General features: G+C 41.0%; 2 protein-coding genes across 3 annotated transcripts in view; one reads left to right on the top strand and one right to left on the bottom strand.

Moving 5' to 3' along the window:
* The first annotated feature begins 13 nt into the window (after positions 1 to 13).
* LOC124152098 (ribosomal biogenesis protein LAS1L-like) lies at positions 14 to 13,334 on the top strand. The gene is made up of 15 exons (XM_046524850.2): positions 14 to 72; positions 2,259 to 2,351; positions 4,030 to 4,170; positions 5,464 to 5,542; positions 5,944 to 6,054; positions 7,262 to 7,408; positions 8,409 to 8,504; positions 8,597 to 8,694; positions 9,798 to 9,883; positions 10,263 to 10,454; positions 11,614 to 11,728; positions 11,836 to 11,996; positions 12,196 to 12,273; positions 12,415 to 12,571; positions 13,177 to 13,334. The coding sequence occupies exons 1-15, from the start codon at positions 29 to 31 to the stop codon at positions 13,319 to 13,321; spliced, it is 1,743 nt and encodes a 580-aa protein (XP_046380806.2). The 5' UTR covers positions 14 to 28; the 3' UTR covers positions 13,322 to 13,334.
* A 1,071-nt stretch (positions 13,335 to 14,405) lies between these two features.
* LOC124152099 (glutamine-dependent NAD(+) synthetase-like) overlaps positions 14,406 to 20,207 on the bottom strand; it is a 45,800-nt gene continuing 39,998 nt past the window's right edge. For both annotated transcript variants that reach the window (XM_048380679.1, XM_046524851.2), the window contains 3 exons: positions 19,592 to 19,768; positions 17,251 to 17,730; positions 14,406 to 16,696 (listed from right to left, as the gene is read on the bottom strand). In XM_048380679.1, the coding sequence (XP_048236636.1) occupies positions 16,475 to 16,696; positions 17,251 to 17,730; positions 19,592 to 19,768 (879 nt within the window). In that variant the 3' untranslated portion in view covers positions 14,406 to 16,474. The remainder of the gene's footprint in view (positions 16,697 to 17,250; positions 17,731 to 19,591; positions 19,769 to 20,207) is intronic.

The raw sequence follows: 20,207 nt of genomic DNA, 5'->3' as shown, positions 1-20,207 counted from the left end.
TACATTTCGAGAAGTTGCGAGATCCATCATGTCAGCTTCCATGAATAAACACGTTGTTCCGTGGATTTGCCGGTAAATACAACAGCTCTTTGAAAATGTGGCTATTTTACCGCTTGTGGTCTAATTTATGTGAGCTAGGTCGTACACAATTGTTCATGACTCTGCAGAGTGAACGTATGTAGATAGGTCAAGTTGAAGTGATGTTCCCAGTCCTCTTCGGCACATCGCTCTGTCCAGAGTTGCTTCCCTTAGCGCTAAAGACGTGATTTGGTCAAATCGTTCAAACTTTATTTGGACAGACCCCTTCACAGCAAAATTTGATGACTCGTTCACAAATTCACATTAATGTCGGGCAGTTTGAATTTTAGTTTTCATTAACGAGCAACTGTATAAACACCACAACTGTGAACAACTGTGAAGATGAGGGTTAAAATTGGTATTCAGCAACCCATGCCTGTCATAAGGGGCAACTAACTGGATTTAATTGGGTGGTCAGGCTTGCTGACAAGGGTGTCGTTGTACAAAACAACCTTAGCACTACGACAGTCGTAAGTCTATGTTAAGGTATGGGAGTTACGCTCACCTTAGCGCTAAGATCCCTTTGTACAACGGCATCCAGGTTGATTGTATACCAATTGCGTAGAACGATGCTCATGATTTGAATTTCTGGATTGCATGGCCTAGACATGATTATTTACAGACTGCCATCATACAGCTGAGATATTGCTGAGTGTGGCGTTAAACAATTAAACGTTAAACCAGGGCCCTGTTCCACCACAGACTTAATTGTATAACCGGTCCGTGGTTCGACAAAGCGATCTTAGCGCTACGACTATCATATGTTATGTAACTATGGGAGTTATGTTCATCTTAGTGCTGAGATAGCTTTGTGTAACGGCCCAGTTCTTTTGCTCCAATATGATACCTCTCTGCCTGGAGATCTGACCACACTAGGGCTGTTATGATTGACTCGCGTATTTAGTGAATCGAACCTTATCCATTCATGAATTGAATTCATTATTCGTGATGACTAGAATCAAATATGTTTGAATATGCAGCCATGAGCATTTACATACCTTGTCCCTTACAATATCCCTCAAAATATATTACATGCATAGATTTCTTCATAGACAACACTCTTATATATTTAATTTGACAGTATTGTGGTCACCGGTCATTGTCACATTTGAGCAGATACTAGTACCTGGATAAGTGCAGTATATAAATGTATAATGAATAAATAATAAACAAACTATGTCAAATAATTTATGTTGTTATTCGTTCACCTAATATAAAAAATAATACACCAACTGCTGACTTTTTATTGTAATCATGAATAAATATTCATATTCGTTACCCTATATTCATGATACTAGTCGTATTCGGCTCATAGTGTATTCGTTGCACCCCTAGACCACACCTCCACAGGCGAGCCATAAGCAAAATTTGACTGAGAACAATATCTCACTTTTGAGAAACAGAAATTGGATATGGTTGTTTGAATACCTAACTTATTTATACCGAGAATACCGGTGGTCGGACTCGGTGATTGAATACAAAATGTTGTCACATGTTTTGGAAAACCAGATGACAGCCCACAAAAACACCACCATTCATTAATCCTGGAATCCTCGTTCACTATTCTTTTTCGTTGAAATAAAATGTTCTCATTTGGAGATAGTGATTATGGAAGAGATTGGTATGAAGATTTGAAAATGTGTCAGCAGCATACTCATGCATGTGGAATCTAGCCTCTATATTTGATATGGCCAGACAGGCTTTATCATATGGATGATTGTAATCGTTGTATTTGTTAGTAAAGTCTTAATGTGCTTCGTACTTAGTATACATGGTATAGAGGAGGCCAACCCTCCTCTCTATACATCTAGCATGTCACTTAATTCGTCATGGCATCCAGTTAAAGAACTCAGTGTACACAGCTAGTACAAGTAAATTAGACAAGGAATTTCACATAGAATGCATGCTCATAAGCTGAGGGCTAAATATTTGATTGCTTTTCATGCAAGCAAACAGAATGTAAAATATATTTCAACTTTTGAAATATTGGCATCTGTGGACCAGATAAACATTTCATGGCACCCAGCGCACTGCACTGTTGCATCCAGAATACGACACAGCATCTGGCATACGACAAGAGGGTTGGCACCCACAGTATCGGGAGGGAATTGTGTATGCATGACATGTGCTATGATAAGACAATTAGTGTCATGTGAAAAAATACATTATCTTCTTTGCAGAGATGAATTTGTGGATGTCTACAAGAAACTTTACAGTGAGAGAACGGACACACAGCAGCAAGCCCTCGACCAGATCACTGTGTGGAAAACAAGGTGACTGTTTACTTCTGCATGTTATGTGCAGTATTTATGTATGTCAATGGGTGATTGCATATATTTAAGGAAGGATACATCATGCAATATGGTACAAAGAGACATTATTTATATTATTGTGGGCCAGTTAGTGACACTCTCAAGCAATGACTTATTCAATTTTGTATATCAAATATCAATTACTGTACATTTAGTCTGTTTATATTTATCATGTTTATAGCCTGAACAAGAAATTTAAACGAAACATACCAGATGCCCTCAGTAACCCTGACTAAAAATTGAAGATAACTTTGTGTGAGTTTCACTCTTATGTTTGAACCAACACTAACTTCACATATCTACTTACACCTTGATCCTTGGTCGGTCGGCACCCAACCAGTACTCATCACTATGGTAAATGACCCGTGAAGATTCCAGGGTAGAATAGGTCTTCAGCAACCCATGCTTGCCGTAAAAGGCGACTATGCTTGTCGTAAGAGGTGACTAACAGGATCGGGTGGTCAGGCTCGCTGACTTGGTTGATACATGTCATCGATCTCAATTGCATGGATCGATGCTCATGATATCAATCACTGGATTGTCTTGTCCAGACTTGATTATTTACAGACCGCCGTCATATAGCTGGAATATTGCTGAGTGCAGCGTTAAACAACAAACCAACCAACCAACCACTATGGTAAATGTCACTTTGAGCTTTCGTGATGGTCATTTGTCAGTGTGTCTGTTTGTTGTTTAATGCGGCACTCAGCAATATTTCAGCTGTATGATGGCAGTCTGGTACTATTCAAGTCAAGACCAGGCAATCCAGTGATTGACATCATGAGCATCGATCTACACAGTTGTGATACGATGACATGCATCAACCACCCAATCCTGTTTGTCACGTCTTACAATAAGCATTGGTTGCTGAAGGTCAATTCTAACCCTGATCTTCTCGGTGGTCAATAGGAAGTAACGTTAGGGCCTTTAGTCAGTAGGCAGTAAAACCCAGAGGGTCGTGATATTATTTTTATTTAATTCATTTTTTTATTTTAAGCTAAGCAGTATTATATTGTTGTTTTCTGTTAACATTTTAGATTGATCTTTTGATGTTGTTTTTTGGTCATTTTATCCAAGTCTGTAAAACCCATCTGGACCTTCTTTCTGTGATGACCCACTGTGATGCCATATTTCTTCATAGAATAGAAATACAATTGTACATCAAGTTTCTGACTATGTGCATCTCAAGCAACAGCAGGTGTGGCCAAAAGGTGTCACATGGTACATTAATATGAAGTTGACTTTTACAGATTTGTAACCCACTGAGGAGATAACATAAAAAACTAGAATTCTCCATCATGTCCATACCCAGTCAGTGTCAGGAAAGTGGTATGTCAGTTAGGTGATATACTGAACCAGTTTCCGACGGTACCTTTAATAGGTCTTCAGCAACCCATGCTTGCTGTAAAAGGTGACTATGCTTGTCGTAAGAGGCGACTAACGGGATTAGGTAGTCAGACTTGCTGACTTGGTTGATGCATGTCATTGTATCCCAATTGTGTGGATCGATGCGCATAATGTCAATCACTGGATTGTCTGGTCCAGACTTGATTATTTACAGAACACCATCATATTGCTGGAATATTGCTGAGTGTGGCATTAAACAACAATCAGCAAAAACCAAAAAATACTTTTACAGGTGTGACTCGCATCTGCCCGTGTCTGTCAACTGCACAGCTGATCTGATCACGGCACAGATCGACCATCGTCTCCACCAGGGGGAGTCGGAACACCTCTCCGAGTACAAGGTCCGCCAGGGATATGCCCTCGCACTCATCAGGTGTGTAACAACAGCAAGTCTGTCATTAAGACTAGGCAACCCAGTTTGGCCTATATAAAGTTGGGAAGGTCGGGCAACACTAAATTTCTTTAGTAGTTTATGGATTTGACAGACAGGAGCTAAATATCGAAATCAGAAAAAATATAAAAATAGTTTAAATTTATTTTGTATATATGCCAAAACACTTTGCAGTGTTTTGTGGATTAGAAAAAAGGGAATATTATAAAAAAATGAAGTAACTACTGTGTTAACGATTTGGTTACTAATTGATCAAATCCATTGTATGCAGTCTCTATCAACTGCAAACAAAGAGAGAACAAAGCCATCTCACAAGTAAATACATATACCGTATTCACTGTATTAAGTGCCCTGCTTCATTAACACCCACTGACCAACTTCTAGACCAGTCCGTAAGTAATGTTTACAAGCACCCCCTATCATGACTGAAATAGTGGTCTGATACAAACAGGATTACTCCACACATTCCAATCAACATTAAAAAACATTACAACAGGTCACTGCTAGGAGGAGTATTGCAAAAGGTCACTGGAGGAATATTACAATAGCCCACTGCTAGGAGGAGTATTGCAAAAGGTCACTGGAAGAATATTACAATAGGCCACTCCTAGGAGGAGTATTGCAAAAGGTCACTGGAGGAATATTACAATAGGTCACTGCTAGGAGGAGTATTGCAAAAGGTCACTAGAGGAATATTGCAAATTAACTGCCATATCTGCGATCCAGGTCTTTTGCCTAACACTGTTAGTCCACAGAGCAGAAACTATTTCATGTGTTCAGCTCCCCAACGGGACTTCTATGGAAGACTAAGCCCTCAGTGCCCCATGCTTGTCATACTTGACTAAAATGTTGCTGTATATAGTATGTGTCAATATCGATTCATTGTGTTGCCATACCCGAGAAGAGTGGATTGTTGCTCAGACTACCAACCACCATTTTGTCTGGCCCAGACTTGTATGATATTAAGAGGCCGATTTGATTTTGTGATAGGGTTGACTGCAGCATGAAAAAACATTCCCCCCTCCTATATAGAAGATTTACAGAAATATTTTCAAGAAGATGGTTGCCATTAATAACGGGTGCGACACTAAGCAATAATAGATATGACATTTATCAGTAATTGATGTGACATTAAGCGGTAATTGATATGACATTTGTCAGTAACTGATATGACATTTGTCAGTAATTGATATGACATTTGTCAGTAATTGATGTTACATTAATCAGTTATCACTCACTCAAGAGGATTGTATGAATACGTCCCTTCATTTGCAGATGTGTGAACTTCATCACTGACCGCTACCAGCAGGACAAGAACAATGTGGCTCTCCCCATCCATCGCATCGGGGAAGAGGTCAGTCTTGTTGTTATCAGTTCACCCATGCTTGTTGTAAGAGGCGACTAACGGGATCGGGTGGTTAGCCTCGCTGACCTGGTTGATGCATGTCGTCGTATCCCGATGGAGTAGATTGATGCTAATAATGTCAATCACTGGATTGTCTGGTCCATACTCGATTATTTACAGACTGCCATCATGTAGCTGGAATATTGCTGAGTGTGGCGTTTAACAACGAGCAAACAACAAAACAACATGTTATTATTTAGTTCTACAGTTGACTTTGCTTCCATTACCTAAAAGACCTGGAGCTCAGACACATTTGTCATGTGATAACTGATTGGAGCAGAAAATCCAGTATTGCTCCCATTTTAAAGATGCCACTACTGAGGTTCAAAGTGTGTTTTGTGTGTTGATAGATCGGCATCCCGGAGTGGATAGTGTCCCTGCGTCATGAAGGAACTCACCGTGCGATGCCCTCCCTCGACGTCCTGGCCCGGGGAACGCAGTGGGCTGTTGAATGGCTCAAGGTTAGTAGCTACACTGATTCTCTTTGACAGTGAGTGAGTAGGTTACTGTATTTGCCTATTAAGTGCCCTGCTCCAGTTAGCGGAACGACCAAATTCTTGACCAATCTTTAAGTAATTGTTATAAGCGCCCCCTTCTAAGGCTGAAATGTATGACATTCCAAATTTTCTTATGTATATTACAGAAACCAGTAGCATAGAAGGAATTTACAAGTGCATTGTAACTTTATTGAAAACTTTTATTGAAATGTCCGTTCACTACCGCACGATCCTTGAAATCAAATTTAACTTGTGTATGTTTTTTATAGCACCCTTCCCTTGTCAGTTTCCTACCCCACCCAGGGCGGTTATTCTCTTCTTTAAGCAGTAATCCAGCCGTATGTTGTAACGATGTGACAAATCACACCTTCAACCACAATACACCTCCACACACTATCTCATTAAAATCAGATTGTTTGCTCCGATACGATATGTCTGCATGTTGTGGCATTCACCACCGAGACTTCTAATTTCTAAATTCTTGATATGAGTGAGCAAAGCATTCAGATAAGCATATCTGATTTCTGGATGTCGAAAAGGAATATCAACAGGGAGTTCCAAATGCAAAAAGATAAAGCAACACTATTATGTTCTTGTGGATATTTTATACATGCTGTTGTTTCTGAGCACCACAGTATCTGCATCAAAACAGATGGCGGGTATAGTATGAGTGTTTTGCAGCAGTTTTCTTTTACTAAGATATCCTCAGATGTTCACAGGGGTGGTGAGGTACCTGAGAGGTTAAAGCGTTGGCTCCTTCAACATTTGTAGTTCCTGTGGTAGATCCAGTTGGTCTAAACCCCAGTTGCTTTTGAAAATTTTGTTAACCTGTATTTATTAACATCTATCAAAATACATTCTACCCCTAGTAATATTGTTGGATTATGTGTTTTCAATTATCATACAGTTTTGCACGGCCATGTTTATCGCGATTACTCGAGGGGTGTGGCATCACACAGACATTGTAAATAATCAGATTATGGCTTGTTTTTAAGATAAAGTTATCTTTTATGAGTGAGTGAGATGTTTTACGGTTGTTCTTGTGATTAACGAGAAAACTACGAATGTTTCTTAAGTGTCCTGAAACCCATCACCTGAGGATAGAACATCGATTCCCTCTTTCCAGCGCCAGTGATCTATCCTGTACCAATATGGTAATGATTGATTTCAGCACAATTTCTGGGAGCGACAACTTGTTCCCAGGAACACGTCAAGCAGAATCCAGGATACCAAAAGTAAACTGACAAAAGCATCTGTAAAATCTATGTCAAAGAGGATGAAGTCGTACAGGAAGATTCGCTTCCAGGCTAAAGAGATGGTAAGTGAACATTCAGAAGGTTTGATGATGGATAAATTATGCACTTAAAAAAATTGTTGCATGCCTTTCTTTTAACTAAGGCATCTATACATAGATGTTTATTTTAACAATGTTGCACAAGCCAAATGGCAAGAGTGTAAAAGAGGATAACTAACCAGTGAAAATAGAGGCCTTCTTGAATTGAAAAAATGACCAATCAGAAGGCAGCTTTCTCGTGCTTTACAGCACAAATTTCAAATTGGCGACTACGCTTCGAAACATATTTTGACAAATTCTCGATTACAAATTTGAAACCTGAACAAAAAAACATTCTGGAATGGCTGATAGATGGCCTAGATTGTAAGGATTCAGCCGTTAAACACGTAACTATCGTTCAGAATACATGTTAAAGTTTTTGAGATTGCATGATTAGAAATCACATTCCAACTGTCACTTTCATAATCTAGTAAGCGACGCACTGATTGGTCGGATGAAAGGTCATTCTGACGTGACCCCTAATGGGATGTCTTCAGATCTTTGTTTAGCGGTAGTGAGAACTGAGATCTGATTTTAATGAGATTGACCCACAATCATAGGTTTCTGGCGTGCCCAAGGGACGCAACTCTGCACAGCGAATCACTGGTCCTTAGACGACCAAAGTCTAGAGTTCAGATGACATAATGTTATCACTTTGTGATGTCATGAACAGTTGATGACATCACATGATATTGTTCTCCACAACAGAGTAATGTGATGTCATATGGAAATGTCCTTACATTCATTCTTCTACCTTCATAGGTAATATTTACACTAATGATCCCACAATGGGGGTAGAATAAATAACCATAATACTTTAAAAAATAAAATAAATTAAAAAATATTAAATATTAAAAATTAAAATTTTGCCTGATATGACATAAAAAAATGCATAATATGTCTCTATTTTCAGTGATTGTTTTCAAAGAGTGATAGTTCCATATGTGTTCACATTGTGAGTTATTTGCACATTGTCTTTTTCTAGTTGGAGTACCCAGTAATGGCGGATGTGATGAGAGAGAAAGGCTGTGAGGAACAGGCTGCCCGGCTCATCATTGCGTATCAACAGATACGCTTCCAGGTGAGATAGCTGCCTGTGTCTTATTGGAGTCCTATCATTTCTTGTCATCATGATCGTACTGTAACCTGCTACCATATGAACTATATCTTCAGGAGCTAGCTGGGAAGACATTTGATGTGAGCGACATTCAGACAGGTGAAGAAGGTCAGAAGGTGTTGCAAGAGATGAAGAAAGTATTATCAGTAGCTGTGTAAGTAGAATTTTCTGTAGACATGCAGGTAGAATTATAAGTACAAGTGCAAGTAGTATTATCAGTAGCCATGCAAGAAGTATTATAAGTTGCATGTAAGTAGTATTATCAGTAGCCATGCAAGTAGTATTATAAGTTGCATGTAAGTAGTATTATCAGTAGCCATGCAAGTAGTATTATCAGTAGCCATGCAAGTAGTATTATAAGTAGGTGTGTAAGTAGTCTCTTCAGTAGGCCTGTAATTAGTATTATCAGTAGCCCTGCATGTAGTAGTATCAGTAGCCATGTAAGTAGTATTATCAGTAGCTAGATAAGTAGTATTATCAGTGGATGTGCAAGTAATATTATAAGTAGCAGTGTAGGTAGTATTGCCGGTAGCTATGTAAGTAGTATATCAGTAGCCATATAAGTAGAATTCTCTGTAGGCGTGCAAGTAGAATTCTCTGTAGGCGTGCAAGTAGTATTATCAGTATCTATGCAAGTAGTATTATCAGTGGATGTGCAAGTAGTATTATAAGTTGCATGTAAGTAGTCTTTTCAGTAGCCATGTTCCAAAACTGTTCTTGGTTTTAATTGTGTTGTGTTGATAACATTGATGCAATGGTACAATGACTTATGTGCTAGATGTAGTTAACACATTGTTTGCAATGCTTTTTATTCACCTGATGAAGGAGTACGTATATTCTCCGAAACATTCTTCATAATAAAGACGTTGACATCTATTAATTCTCTTCCTCATGTGTATCACTTCCAAATGCCTTTCAAAGTCTATTTAAAACTGTTCTAAATTCAACATGATGAAATGTTGTATTGCTAGTTACTTGTTTAGACCAGTTTGAGTTATTCAGCAGTATTCAGGGAGCATCATGTTTCCTCAAAGTGAGGAGGGAGGCATTTTGTAGATATCAAAGAAAGTACACAACAATATTAGTCATTTTGAGACACATTTCCTCAAAACGAAATCTAAAAAGGAGAGTCGGGTGATTTAAAAGGGAGGCGATTGGGATGTTTTTAGAAGGGTGATCTTATTGCTGACCATTATAGTTAATCGAGTATGTTATGTGTTTGTGCATTTCTTGTGATGCTGTGCTTCGTCCTCCAAGGGAGAGTACTCTGGTCCTGCTGCTGGAACCTGGATGTCTGCTGCCCACGGAGGAACAACTTGCTCACATGGGCATCACTGCAGACTGTAGGTTGTCCCTGGGGAAACACTATCTCACATATATAAGAAATAAGAAAATCTATTCTTTTGTCTGTCACAGTCAAAACAATTATCATACACCATACCTGTTTGTGAGGCACTACAAGGTTTACTGTTACATTACCATCTAACCCTACCGGGTACCCATTTACGGCTGGGCCAACAGAGGCAAATATTTATGTTACATGTGCTTCAGTGTAGGCAGATCAGAAGCCCTAAAAACTCTAAGGAGTCAAGCTGCCGAACACCTATCCAACTATTCTCCATGACCGATGTTGTTTAACTTCACTTGGTTTGTGACCTGTGCACAGTACACAGGACTACGTGCCACCCCACTCGACTGACATAGTATCTCCCTTCTCTTCAGGCCCCACCAGTAATAAACTAGCATGGGTTCTGGCAGTGTTCTGGCGACCTCTCCTGCAGGAAGTCAACAATCTCCGCCTCACACCATGTTTAATTGAACATCTCGCATCTGCCGTCTCAAGTGAGGCATCTCATTGGAACAGACTGGTGCATGTATGGCTGCAGACCCTAGTCTGTCCCTATACTATATCATGTAAGTCTCACAGTCTTAGTTTTGTTCTAAACGACTGTGGTCCTTCAGTCCTTGGTGGTCCTGAAAGAAAACAGTGATTGTTTGTTCACAATGTCTGTTATGTCTTTATGCAGCATGCAGAATAAGCGCCTGCCCAGTAGCCCACAACTTCTTTATTTTCTTTAATCAAGATAGCTAGAGTAGCTTACCGGTATTTAATTTTCTATCCAGTTGAACTATAATATGTTTATTCAAAATTCCTGCAAAAAGTGTTCGTAACAGGATTTTAAAGGGCTGATTTCTGATTTCAAGGACCGCATCTGTGGTCTAGTGGTATAGGACCGGAGAGAGGAAAGTCCACGGTTTGATCCCTGGCCGCGTCATAGTGTTAAGATATGGTACTTGTTGTTACCCTGTCTGGTGCTTGGCTTTAATGGGCTAAAACAAGGACTGGTCGACTCGGAAGTCTGAGTGGGGTATTCATGTTAAACTGAGACATAGTATCTCAGTGAGCTAGCACTATAAATCGGCATCAGTCCCGACTAGTACAAGCAGCCACACACGTGTATGTACGTCGCTATATAAGTGTAATATATAATCTTGGACGCGACGTTGAACCCCATTTCACCTCCTCATATTTCAAGGATGTACCAATCTCAATTAAAATCAGATCAAAGTTTAGCGGTAGCGAGAACTAAGATCTGATTTTAATGAGATTGAGGATGTACTGTATCATTGTTTAAGTCGTGTGATATTAATGTACTACGCTTGATAGCTTTATAATTATGTAAATTATTTCAAGTGAGATCAACAGAGATGTGATACTATGGACATGTGACCTAAAATGTTATTTATCTTACAACTGTTCTATGGGCCTTGTGGCCTGAATTACGAAATAAACTCGATTGATTGATTAGTCATGCTTGTGATGGTCCCTTGTCTAGTCACAGGTGACAGAAACCTGTTTGATATTAACTAAGAAATTGTTGAAACTTGAAACAACACTGTCTCTGCTAACAGATTTCTCTTTGTATTTGGTCGTGAAAGAACTGGCTACTTAGATCTACAGTTGGTTAGGTAAATATTTTCTATCCAGCATGACTGGCTCGTACTGTTGATAAATTATTTCACACACTTGTGTGTATGACTGACATGAATCATATGTTGACATTTTCTTCAGTCCCATCGGGCAGGTCAGAGTCACTGTTCAGCCACCAGGTGGCGCTGTGTGAGCTCCCGCTACTACAGAAGTGTCTCAAGCATCCGAACATCTACACACATGACCTGCTGACAGCGTAAGTAGGTCACACTTATAACACATGTAAACATGGCTGTAAACACATCATGCTGATTGTGCATTGTCAAATGGGTGGAGTATAGTATAGGTGCTATTATTCCGCAGGTTTGCAAGTCGTGAGAACTCACTGTTGACAGTGGAGGCGGCAGAGAGGCTGAACGAACTGGTCCAGATACTTCTCCGAAACAGGAAGTCGGCAAGCCGGGGAAACAAAAGGTCAAGGTCAATGGAAGCCAGGCCTCAAGTACAGTTGTTCTCTGTGGCAGGTGAGTGTCTGAGTTGGTGGATGTGGTTGTGGGCGTGGGCGTGGGCGTGGGCGTGGGCGTGGAGGGGTAGGGGGGTTGTTTCTTGTCGTGGGGAGCGATTGATCATATAGCTGAGCTGCAAGTTATTATGGGATTATTAGCTCTGTGTAGAACTCTGTCACTTTGGATGCTTGCTGGTAATTTTGTATGATACTTTCAGACTTACTGCAGGATAGTCCAGCTACACACCAGATTGTGTGCAAAAGGTCCCCCAAGTCCCAGTGGAAAAAATGTTCCGGTAAGAAACATTCATGTTGGACATTTTCTCATTTCTCCAAATGCAAATTACGGTTAATTATGTCCGATAACAAGAAGTAGTGGCATGAAAAGTCTAGTATGCTATTAATTTTCTAAACCATTGTCCCATTGATGGTTTCAGCCTCTGTTGCTTGGCAACACATTCCTGTGGGGATTCTTCCATGTCAGGACGTAAACACATTATATCTGGACCTTGACCTTGACCTTGACCTTGATGCAAGGAACAGTGGAGCTGAGGATGTAGAGCAGAGTGCTTCAGCAGATCAAGGAGATGCGGAGTAAGTTGGGAATTGGAACATTTCACAAACATGGCAGGCTTGGCCATGTCACACCTTAAGGATTTGCCTGCCTGTACAGCCACTTTCGGTCTTTAATGGAGAAATCATGAGAATCTGTTGATTCTGCTTCTGAAATCAACTTTTTCGAGTGATTTCTCCGGCTTTAACCATTTAATGGTGGATATAATTTTTTTCTATAATTTTGCATTAATTACCTATTGTTGGTTCGTCTCGACAGAACATAACACAGGACAGTTTGGGACTGTGGGGTAGCCTAGTGGGTCAAGTGTTCTCTCGTCATCCCTAAGGCCAGGGTTCAATTCCTCACATGGGTGCAATATGTGTCCCCACGTGAGTACAATGTGTGAAGCCCATTTCTGGTGATCCCTGCTGTGATATTGCTGGAATATTGCTGGAATATTGCTTAATGTGGTGTAAATCACAACTCAACAATTCGTCATGCTGAAGAACCGAGTTCGATTCCCCATTTTGGTACAATGTGGGAAGTCCATTTCTGGTGTCCCCTGCTGTGATATTGCTGGAATGTTGCTAAATGTGGCGTAAATAAATAATCACTCATGACTCTCTACTGATATATGTTACAGTGATGTGACTGGACAGATAGACACCATGGACACTGCTGTTGACCGCAACATCTCCATGGACACTGCCGAGGACAACATCCCCATGCCCTTCTCCTGGTCCCGCAGTCAGCTGGAGTTGATCAGAAATAAACTGACTGTTCTGTAGCTGTGTTGTCGTGTTTGGCCTCATCCTTTGCAGATAAATATATATTAGTATAAAGTCTACATCAGGAGATAGCATACCTTCCTATACATACTAGCTTCTGTGTAGGTGACGTCAAATCCTCAGTTTCAATAGGTGATTATTGTGATTTGGATAGAGTATTTTCTGAATTCATAGATGAATAGGGACATGGCCGCCACCCACTCAAACTATTTTAAAAAGACGTTAAAAGATGGTAGGTTAACCTGCCTGGCTCTCGGAATTAAGGGGCTAAAACAGAGACTGGTCGGCTCGGAGTCAGTATTCTGTGTCTGAGTGTGGTATTCATGTTAAACTGCAGCATGGTATCTCAGTGTGCTAGCACTATAAGTCGGCATCAGTCCGGACTAGTACAAACAGCCACACAAACACACACGTGCATGCACGTCGCTATATAAGTGCAATAATCTTGGACGCGACGTTAAACCCCATTTCACCTCACCTCACCTCACCTCACCTCACCTCACCTCAGACATCACAATCCTTTGTGTTCAACTGCCTCCATGCAAAATGGCTTGACCTATGGCGTGTCAAACAACGACCTCAGCTTGGAGCTGGCCCACTGCTCATAATATCAACCACTGGTTAATATAGGGACCAGTCATTTATTATAGGAATGGATGAGTCAGAGAGAATTGGGGGAGGGGCGGGTTATACAAAATATTACATATATTTGGGGAGGGTCATGAAACAAATGGACATTTAATAATAAAAAATAAAGTGCTTTTTGCATTTTGTCTTATCAGGAAGGGTCATGAAAAACATGTACAACGACATGGGGAGGGTCATCCCAAAATATGACAAGTATAAGGGAAGGGTAATTATTTTCAGTTCATTAGTGCAAACACCCTCCACTGTGTAATAAATGACCGGTCCCTTACAGTCCACTGTGATACAGCTTGAATAGTGCCGATTCTCACACACACACTCACTCGCACACACACAGACTATAATTCACTTCAACATTTGAAGTATTCTCTTTAGTTACACAAGACAAACTGGTCCTGTCAATATGAGTAGATTTAATGCTATATACAAAGAACATAGGTTTTAACTGAAATCACACTTTTATTGGCACAGATGTATACATTCATCACGATCTTGTTTACTCCGATTCCTTCATCTCAATATATTATTCTAGAGCGTGTGACTATATGGTCCTATGGTCGAACACAGAACAACGGAGAAATCAACATGTTTTACATGGTCCCGGTGACTGTCCGTTAACAAAGTTTCCAGTTAACAAGGTGTCTGTGTATTGGAATATCTGCACAGTTTGCAGACAAAACAAACAAGTAGGCATAACAAAATATTCTCAGGCACATCCGCAAATCACCATGCATAAACAGACACCGATAAACCAACATAAAAAGTTGAGGACCACTTGATTCTTTCATATTGCTATGATTATCAATTGTCTGGTCCAGACTCGATTATTTATAGACTACCATCATATAGCTGGAATATTGCTGAGTGTGGCCTTTAACAACAAATAAACAAAATTGTAGTTAATCTGTCATGATATGACAGATTAACTATAGTAATATGAAAGAATTGAGTGGTCCTTAACTATTTTTGAGTAGTATATAATTATTTTTTTCAGACAAAACATGAAACATCTTTTCATAAAAACATTTTGTTTATGATAGATAATAGATAATACAAAAAAGTCATGATGTAAAACGACAGTCAGCTGGGTAGTGTTCACCTAGGCGAGGTTACCCGCTACTGTCATTTATGAATATTTGCATTTTAGTTCTCATTTCACACGGTCCAGATGAAAGAATCAGTTATCGGACTAGCTGCTGAAACTGGCTATATACATCACACTGAGTACATATTCCTATGAGATCTTGCATCTTTGTCCAACTCCCTGAGGGCGGTGGGGTAGCCTTGTGACTAAAGCGTTCACTTGTCACACTGAAGGCCTGGGTTTGAATCCCGACATGGGTACAATGTGTGAAGCCCATTTCTGGTGTCCCCTGCCATGATATTGCTGGAATATTGCTACAAGATGCGTAAAACCATACTCTCTCACTCAAATTTCCTGACTATAATCTGCACTTGACCATGTTGAAGCAACCATCAATAATTTTGTATGTCCTTAAAGACAGTCTGTGATATTCATGATAAATACATAAGGTGACTGTGCTTGCCGTAAGAGGCGATTATTTATACAGACCGCCGTCAAACAGCTGGAAGACTGCTGAGTGCGGCGTTAAACAACAAACGAGACTTAGTATCATTCTATGTAAATACTTCATTTGCGGGTATTCTCCAGAAAGTAATTCTCTCGAGACCTGAATCTGTAATATTCCTAGCCTGTTATTCTCTCTTATTCCCCACTGATAGCACCACATCCCAGCCTGGGCCTCTGTGGGTAGTCATGACTAAGACTGCTTTAAACATGAAGACTAAATCATCAATATCGTCATAGCAATTATTCATGTTTCTTGATAGTTTGTACCGAGGTAATATGTTTGCACGTGTGAAGATTAACCATTAATTAAGCATCTACAAAAAATTCAAAAGAGCAAACTGCTTCACTTTAGCCATGGCTGATAGAGAATCATGTTCACGTTATTTCATCTTGTTTCTATAGAAATAATTTAACATAAAGATTCGGAGAGTTCTTGGCAAAAGTCAGATATTGGTTGGTATGTGTGCAGTTTTACAACAAATTAAGTGCGATGAGAGTGAGTGAGTTGGTGAGGGGGTTCAAAGAAGATTTGACCAGAATTCCAGTTATATCACAGCGTGTCAGCTTGATGTGGGAAGAAAGACCGAAGTGATGCATGTCTCAGACATTTGCCACTTTGGTGAAACCCATGAGCATGGGTATAATGCTGACAAACCTTGAAACATAATCGAGGTGACTGGGATTCAAACCCACAATCATAGGTGTCTGATGTGCCCAAAGGACACAACTCTGCACAGCGAATTGCGGCACAGAGAACTGGGCTACCCGTGTACCCTCAAGTTGGATGACTAGGCCGGACAGTTGGACCCTGTTTGGGAAAGTAGAAAACCTCTGTATATATATCCTGCACACACACACAAACCCATATGCTCTGATTCAGCTCCTCACGAGGCCACAAGTTATGTGACCCCTCTTGATCAGGAACACAACACTGTGTGGAGCTTAACTGTGTCAAAGTGCATCTCCCTCCCACAATGCAGTGTGACTCTATCCACATCCTGTTTAGCTCTTCCATCATCAGTCTGCCATCGCCACTTGTCCGAGACCAGTCCATGGTTGCCGGGGATGGAAGGATCCGACTCCTGACGGTGATTACACCTGCCTTTCTTCACACTGGCTGTGTCAGCAAACATCATCGACTAACAAAATAAATACTGGTATGTTAAAAACAGTACTCACTTGCATTATTCTTGCATATGTTTGATTGTTTGATCGTATTGTCTGTTAGTTCCAGGTTAGAGTTGGTTCCCAGCAACCTATGCTTATTGCGAAAGGTGGCCCTATGGATTGAGTGGTCACACTCGATAACTGGGTTGATTGTGTGGGGTCATACCTCAACGGCATGGGATGTTGTTTATGATATCAATCACTTGTCTGCCTGGTCCAGACTTGATTATTACAAACTGTTTCATATAGTTGGAGTGAGTGAGTATGGTTTTACGCCGCTTTTAGCAATATTCCAGCAATATCACGGCGGGGGACACCAGAAATGGGCTTCACACATTGTACCCATGTTGGGAATCGAACCCGGTCTTCGGCGTGACGAGTGAATGCTTTAACCGCTGAGCTACCCGACCACCCCTCATATAGTTGGACTACTGCTGAGTAATGTATTAAACAACAAACAAAATTAATTCCAGGAGTGACTTACCACTTTAAAACTTCCCCAACCAAATATTTCCGCAACACCCACCTGGAGACCACATCTCTTCCTGCTGCCCGGAAGACTGAGTGGATCATGGGTAAACCCATCACCCTGTGTTGTGTTGAGGGCCGAGACCCGGACACTGATGAGTGGCTCCGGGAGGGCGGTGGCTGTGTTCTCGGGTTGGACTGGGACAGCAGGAGCATCTGTGGACACTGCAGGCTCCGGAAGGGCGGTGGTTGTGTTCTGGGGATGGACCGGGATAGCAGGAGCATCTGTGGACACGGCTGGATCCGGAAGGGCGGTGATTGTGTTCTCGGGTTGGACCGGGACAGCAGGAGCATCTGTGGACACAGTGACTCCCATGATGGAACTGCCGGCTTGTCCTGTCCTGGTCGTGCTGTTTGAGTCCTTGGTTCCTCCACGGGTAGAGCTGACAGGGGATCGGGAACTGCCATCACTTTTTCCAGAGTTCCGTGCTTGGATCAGTCCAGGGTTCCTCTTCCAACAGTCAGAGATCCGTTTTGCCTTTTGGAAACAAATAACACACTAGGAAGGAGTTTGTATGACATGCAAAACAGAAGCAGCCCATCTCCACCTTTTTCTGATTCCTAAAACTTTTCAACCAGAAACGTGTCATGAACCAATTTCATTTCAAACCCGGGAACATCAATCTATACCGAACAAAAAATGGAGATCATGACTATTTGGGGAAATATTTTTATGAAATAGAGAATTTTACCCGAGTGTCTTTTGATATCAAATATATCAACACGAGTTGATAAAAGTGGTAAAACTCCACTTTTTTCAACGAGTGTTGATACATTTTATATCAAAAGACACTCGGCTGAGATTTTATTTATCATCCATCATCATTCTTCCAACTTTTTCATTTTGAAGACAGTAATAAGCAGTGTCTAAGAGTAAAAAGTACTGCTGACAGCTTCAGTAGCAGAGCCATTAGTGATGTCAGTTGATTGTAACGTCATAATGGTCTGCAAAGCATTGCGATGCAATTTCATTGCAGCGATATCTACAATGTAGATATCACTTGATCTCACCCAAGCAATATCTCCTGTGGGAGCCAGTTTTGGATGATAAATTGTGTTCTCAGTCTTCACAAATATCCCCAAAATATTCATGATCACTAAATGTTTGTGTTCAGTATATTATAGCCATCTATAATCCCTAATGCTGTCTACATGGCCTAATGCAGTACAACGTAGTCCTTGGCCTCCAGTTACAACGATCTACATCTCAATAAAATCAGACCTCAGTTCTCGCTACCGCTTAACAAAGATCTGAGGACATCCCATTAGGGGTCACGTCAGAACGACCTTTCATCCGACCAATCAGAACAACGCTTACCAGATTAGGAAAGCGACAGTCGGAATGTGATTTCTGAACGATAGTTACGTGTTTAACGACTGAATCCATACAATCTAGACCATCTATTAGCCATTATAAGTCAGTATTAAACAGAATGTTCTTTTGTTCAGGTTTCAAATTTGTATAATCGAGAATTTGTCAAAATATGTTTCAAAACATAGTCACCAATTCGAAATTAGTGCCGGAAAGCACAAGAAGGCTGCCTTCTGACTGGTCATTCCATTGGTCAGTCAAAGTTCGCACAAGGTCGGTCTGACGTGACCCGTAATGGGATGTCCTCAGATCTTTGCTTAGCGGTAGAGATTTTTGTTAAGCGGTAGCGAGAACTAAGATCTAATTTTAATGAGATTGTTACAACGACCAAAACCTAAACATATCATAACAAAATGGTAACAACGGCAAGACTAACACAGTAAATATAGGAGAGGATACAATAGCCTCTGTATGAATTATCTTGTGTATCATCTCTTACAGTGCAGCAAGTCGGGTTAATATAGGTTATTTTGCACTTTAGTGAAATCAACATGAGAATACTCATGACCCGTGAAGATCCGGGTTAGAATAGGTCTTCAGCAACCCATGCTTGCCGTAAAAGGCGAACAACGGGATCGGGTGATAAGGCTTGCTGACTTGGTAGATGCATGTCATCATATCCCAATTGCGTGGATCGATGCTCGTGATGTCAGTCACTGGATCGTCTGGTCCAGACTCGATTATTTACAGACCGCCGTCATACAGCTGGAATATTGCTGAGTGTGGCGTTAAACAACAACTATACAAACAGAGCAGCAGAATATTAAAATTTAGAATTCTAAATTGTGCACTTAAACACATTTCATCATAGTGTTGACCGTCCTGGCATTGGCAACACAGTGATCTATGCTGCAGATTAGCACTGCTGGACAGTCACTGGTCATTCATCCACTGCCCCCCCCTCACCCAACAACTACTCACAAGTGATGGTCTGAACTCAACAATAACTCATGGGAGACTGTTCTACCTCTCTGTCGATGGCTGCAAACTGCCACGGCCACTGAGCGTTGTACAGAAACTGGCGGTGATCGAAGCGGTTGTCATCTGGGCTGTAGCCCTCTGCGTGATACGACGGGGTCAACACTGTCATTTTGTGGCGGTTGATGGAGTAGGACCGGAAGAAAAACTTGACTTTGTCTGCAATCTGGGGGCAGAAATGTGGTGTGTAAATAGTCTGGACACTGACGGTGAGAATAATAGGAAAAATAATATTTGACAAACTCTCATCGGCAGCTTGTTATGGCGATCTGAAATCCCAGTGTTGTGGACGGAGCCTCAAGTTGTATTGTATATCAGCAAGAGCTTGACAATTTGACAGAAAATGTTGTGACATCCTTACACACCCAAACATCCTTCCCAAAGTTGTCCCTTGGACAGTAGTTAGCAAAGGTGCTGTCCATCCCTCAAAATCTCTTTATTCCGATACCCTGTGAACACTTAGGTCCTAGGTGGAGTGGAGGAGACGCCTGTGCCGAGTGGACAAGCCATGAAGGGCAACCAGGACAGAGAGATTGGCAGGTGGAGGACAGTCCTGGTGACCATGACAACCAGGACAGAGAGATGGGCAGGTGGAGGACAGCCCT

Source organism: Haliotis rufescens, unplaced genomic scaffold, assembly GCF_023055435.1.
Source record: "Haliotis rufescens isolate VD_foot unplaced genomic scaffold, xgHalRufe1.0.p SCAF_32, whole genome shotgun sequence".
NCBI lineage: Eukaryota > Metazoa > Mollusca > Gastropoda > Lepetellida > Haliotidae > Haliotis > Haliotis rufescens.
This window is presented reverse-complemented; position numbering and strand designations above follow the sequence as displayed.

Excerpts from the sequence above, each read along its gene's own strand:
- LOC124152098 (XM_046524850.2), top strand. The coding sequence starts at position 29 with ATGTCAGCTTCCATGAATAAACACGTTGTTCCGTGGATTTGCCG. Across the intron at positions 9,884-10,262 it reads CATGGGCATCACTGCAGACT|GCCCCACCAGTAATAAACTA; the intron begins GTAGGTTGTCCC and ends CCTTCTCTTCAG. Across the intron at positions 12,572-13,176 it reads GCAGATCAAGGAGATGCGGA|TGATGTGACTGGACAGATAG; the intron begins GTAAGTTGGGAA and ends TATATGTTACAG.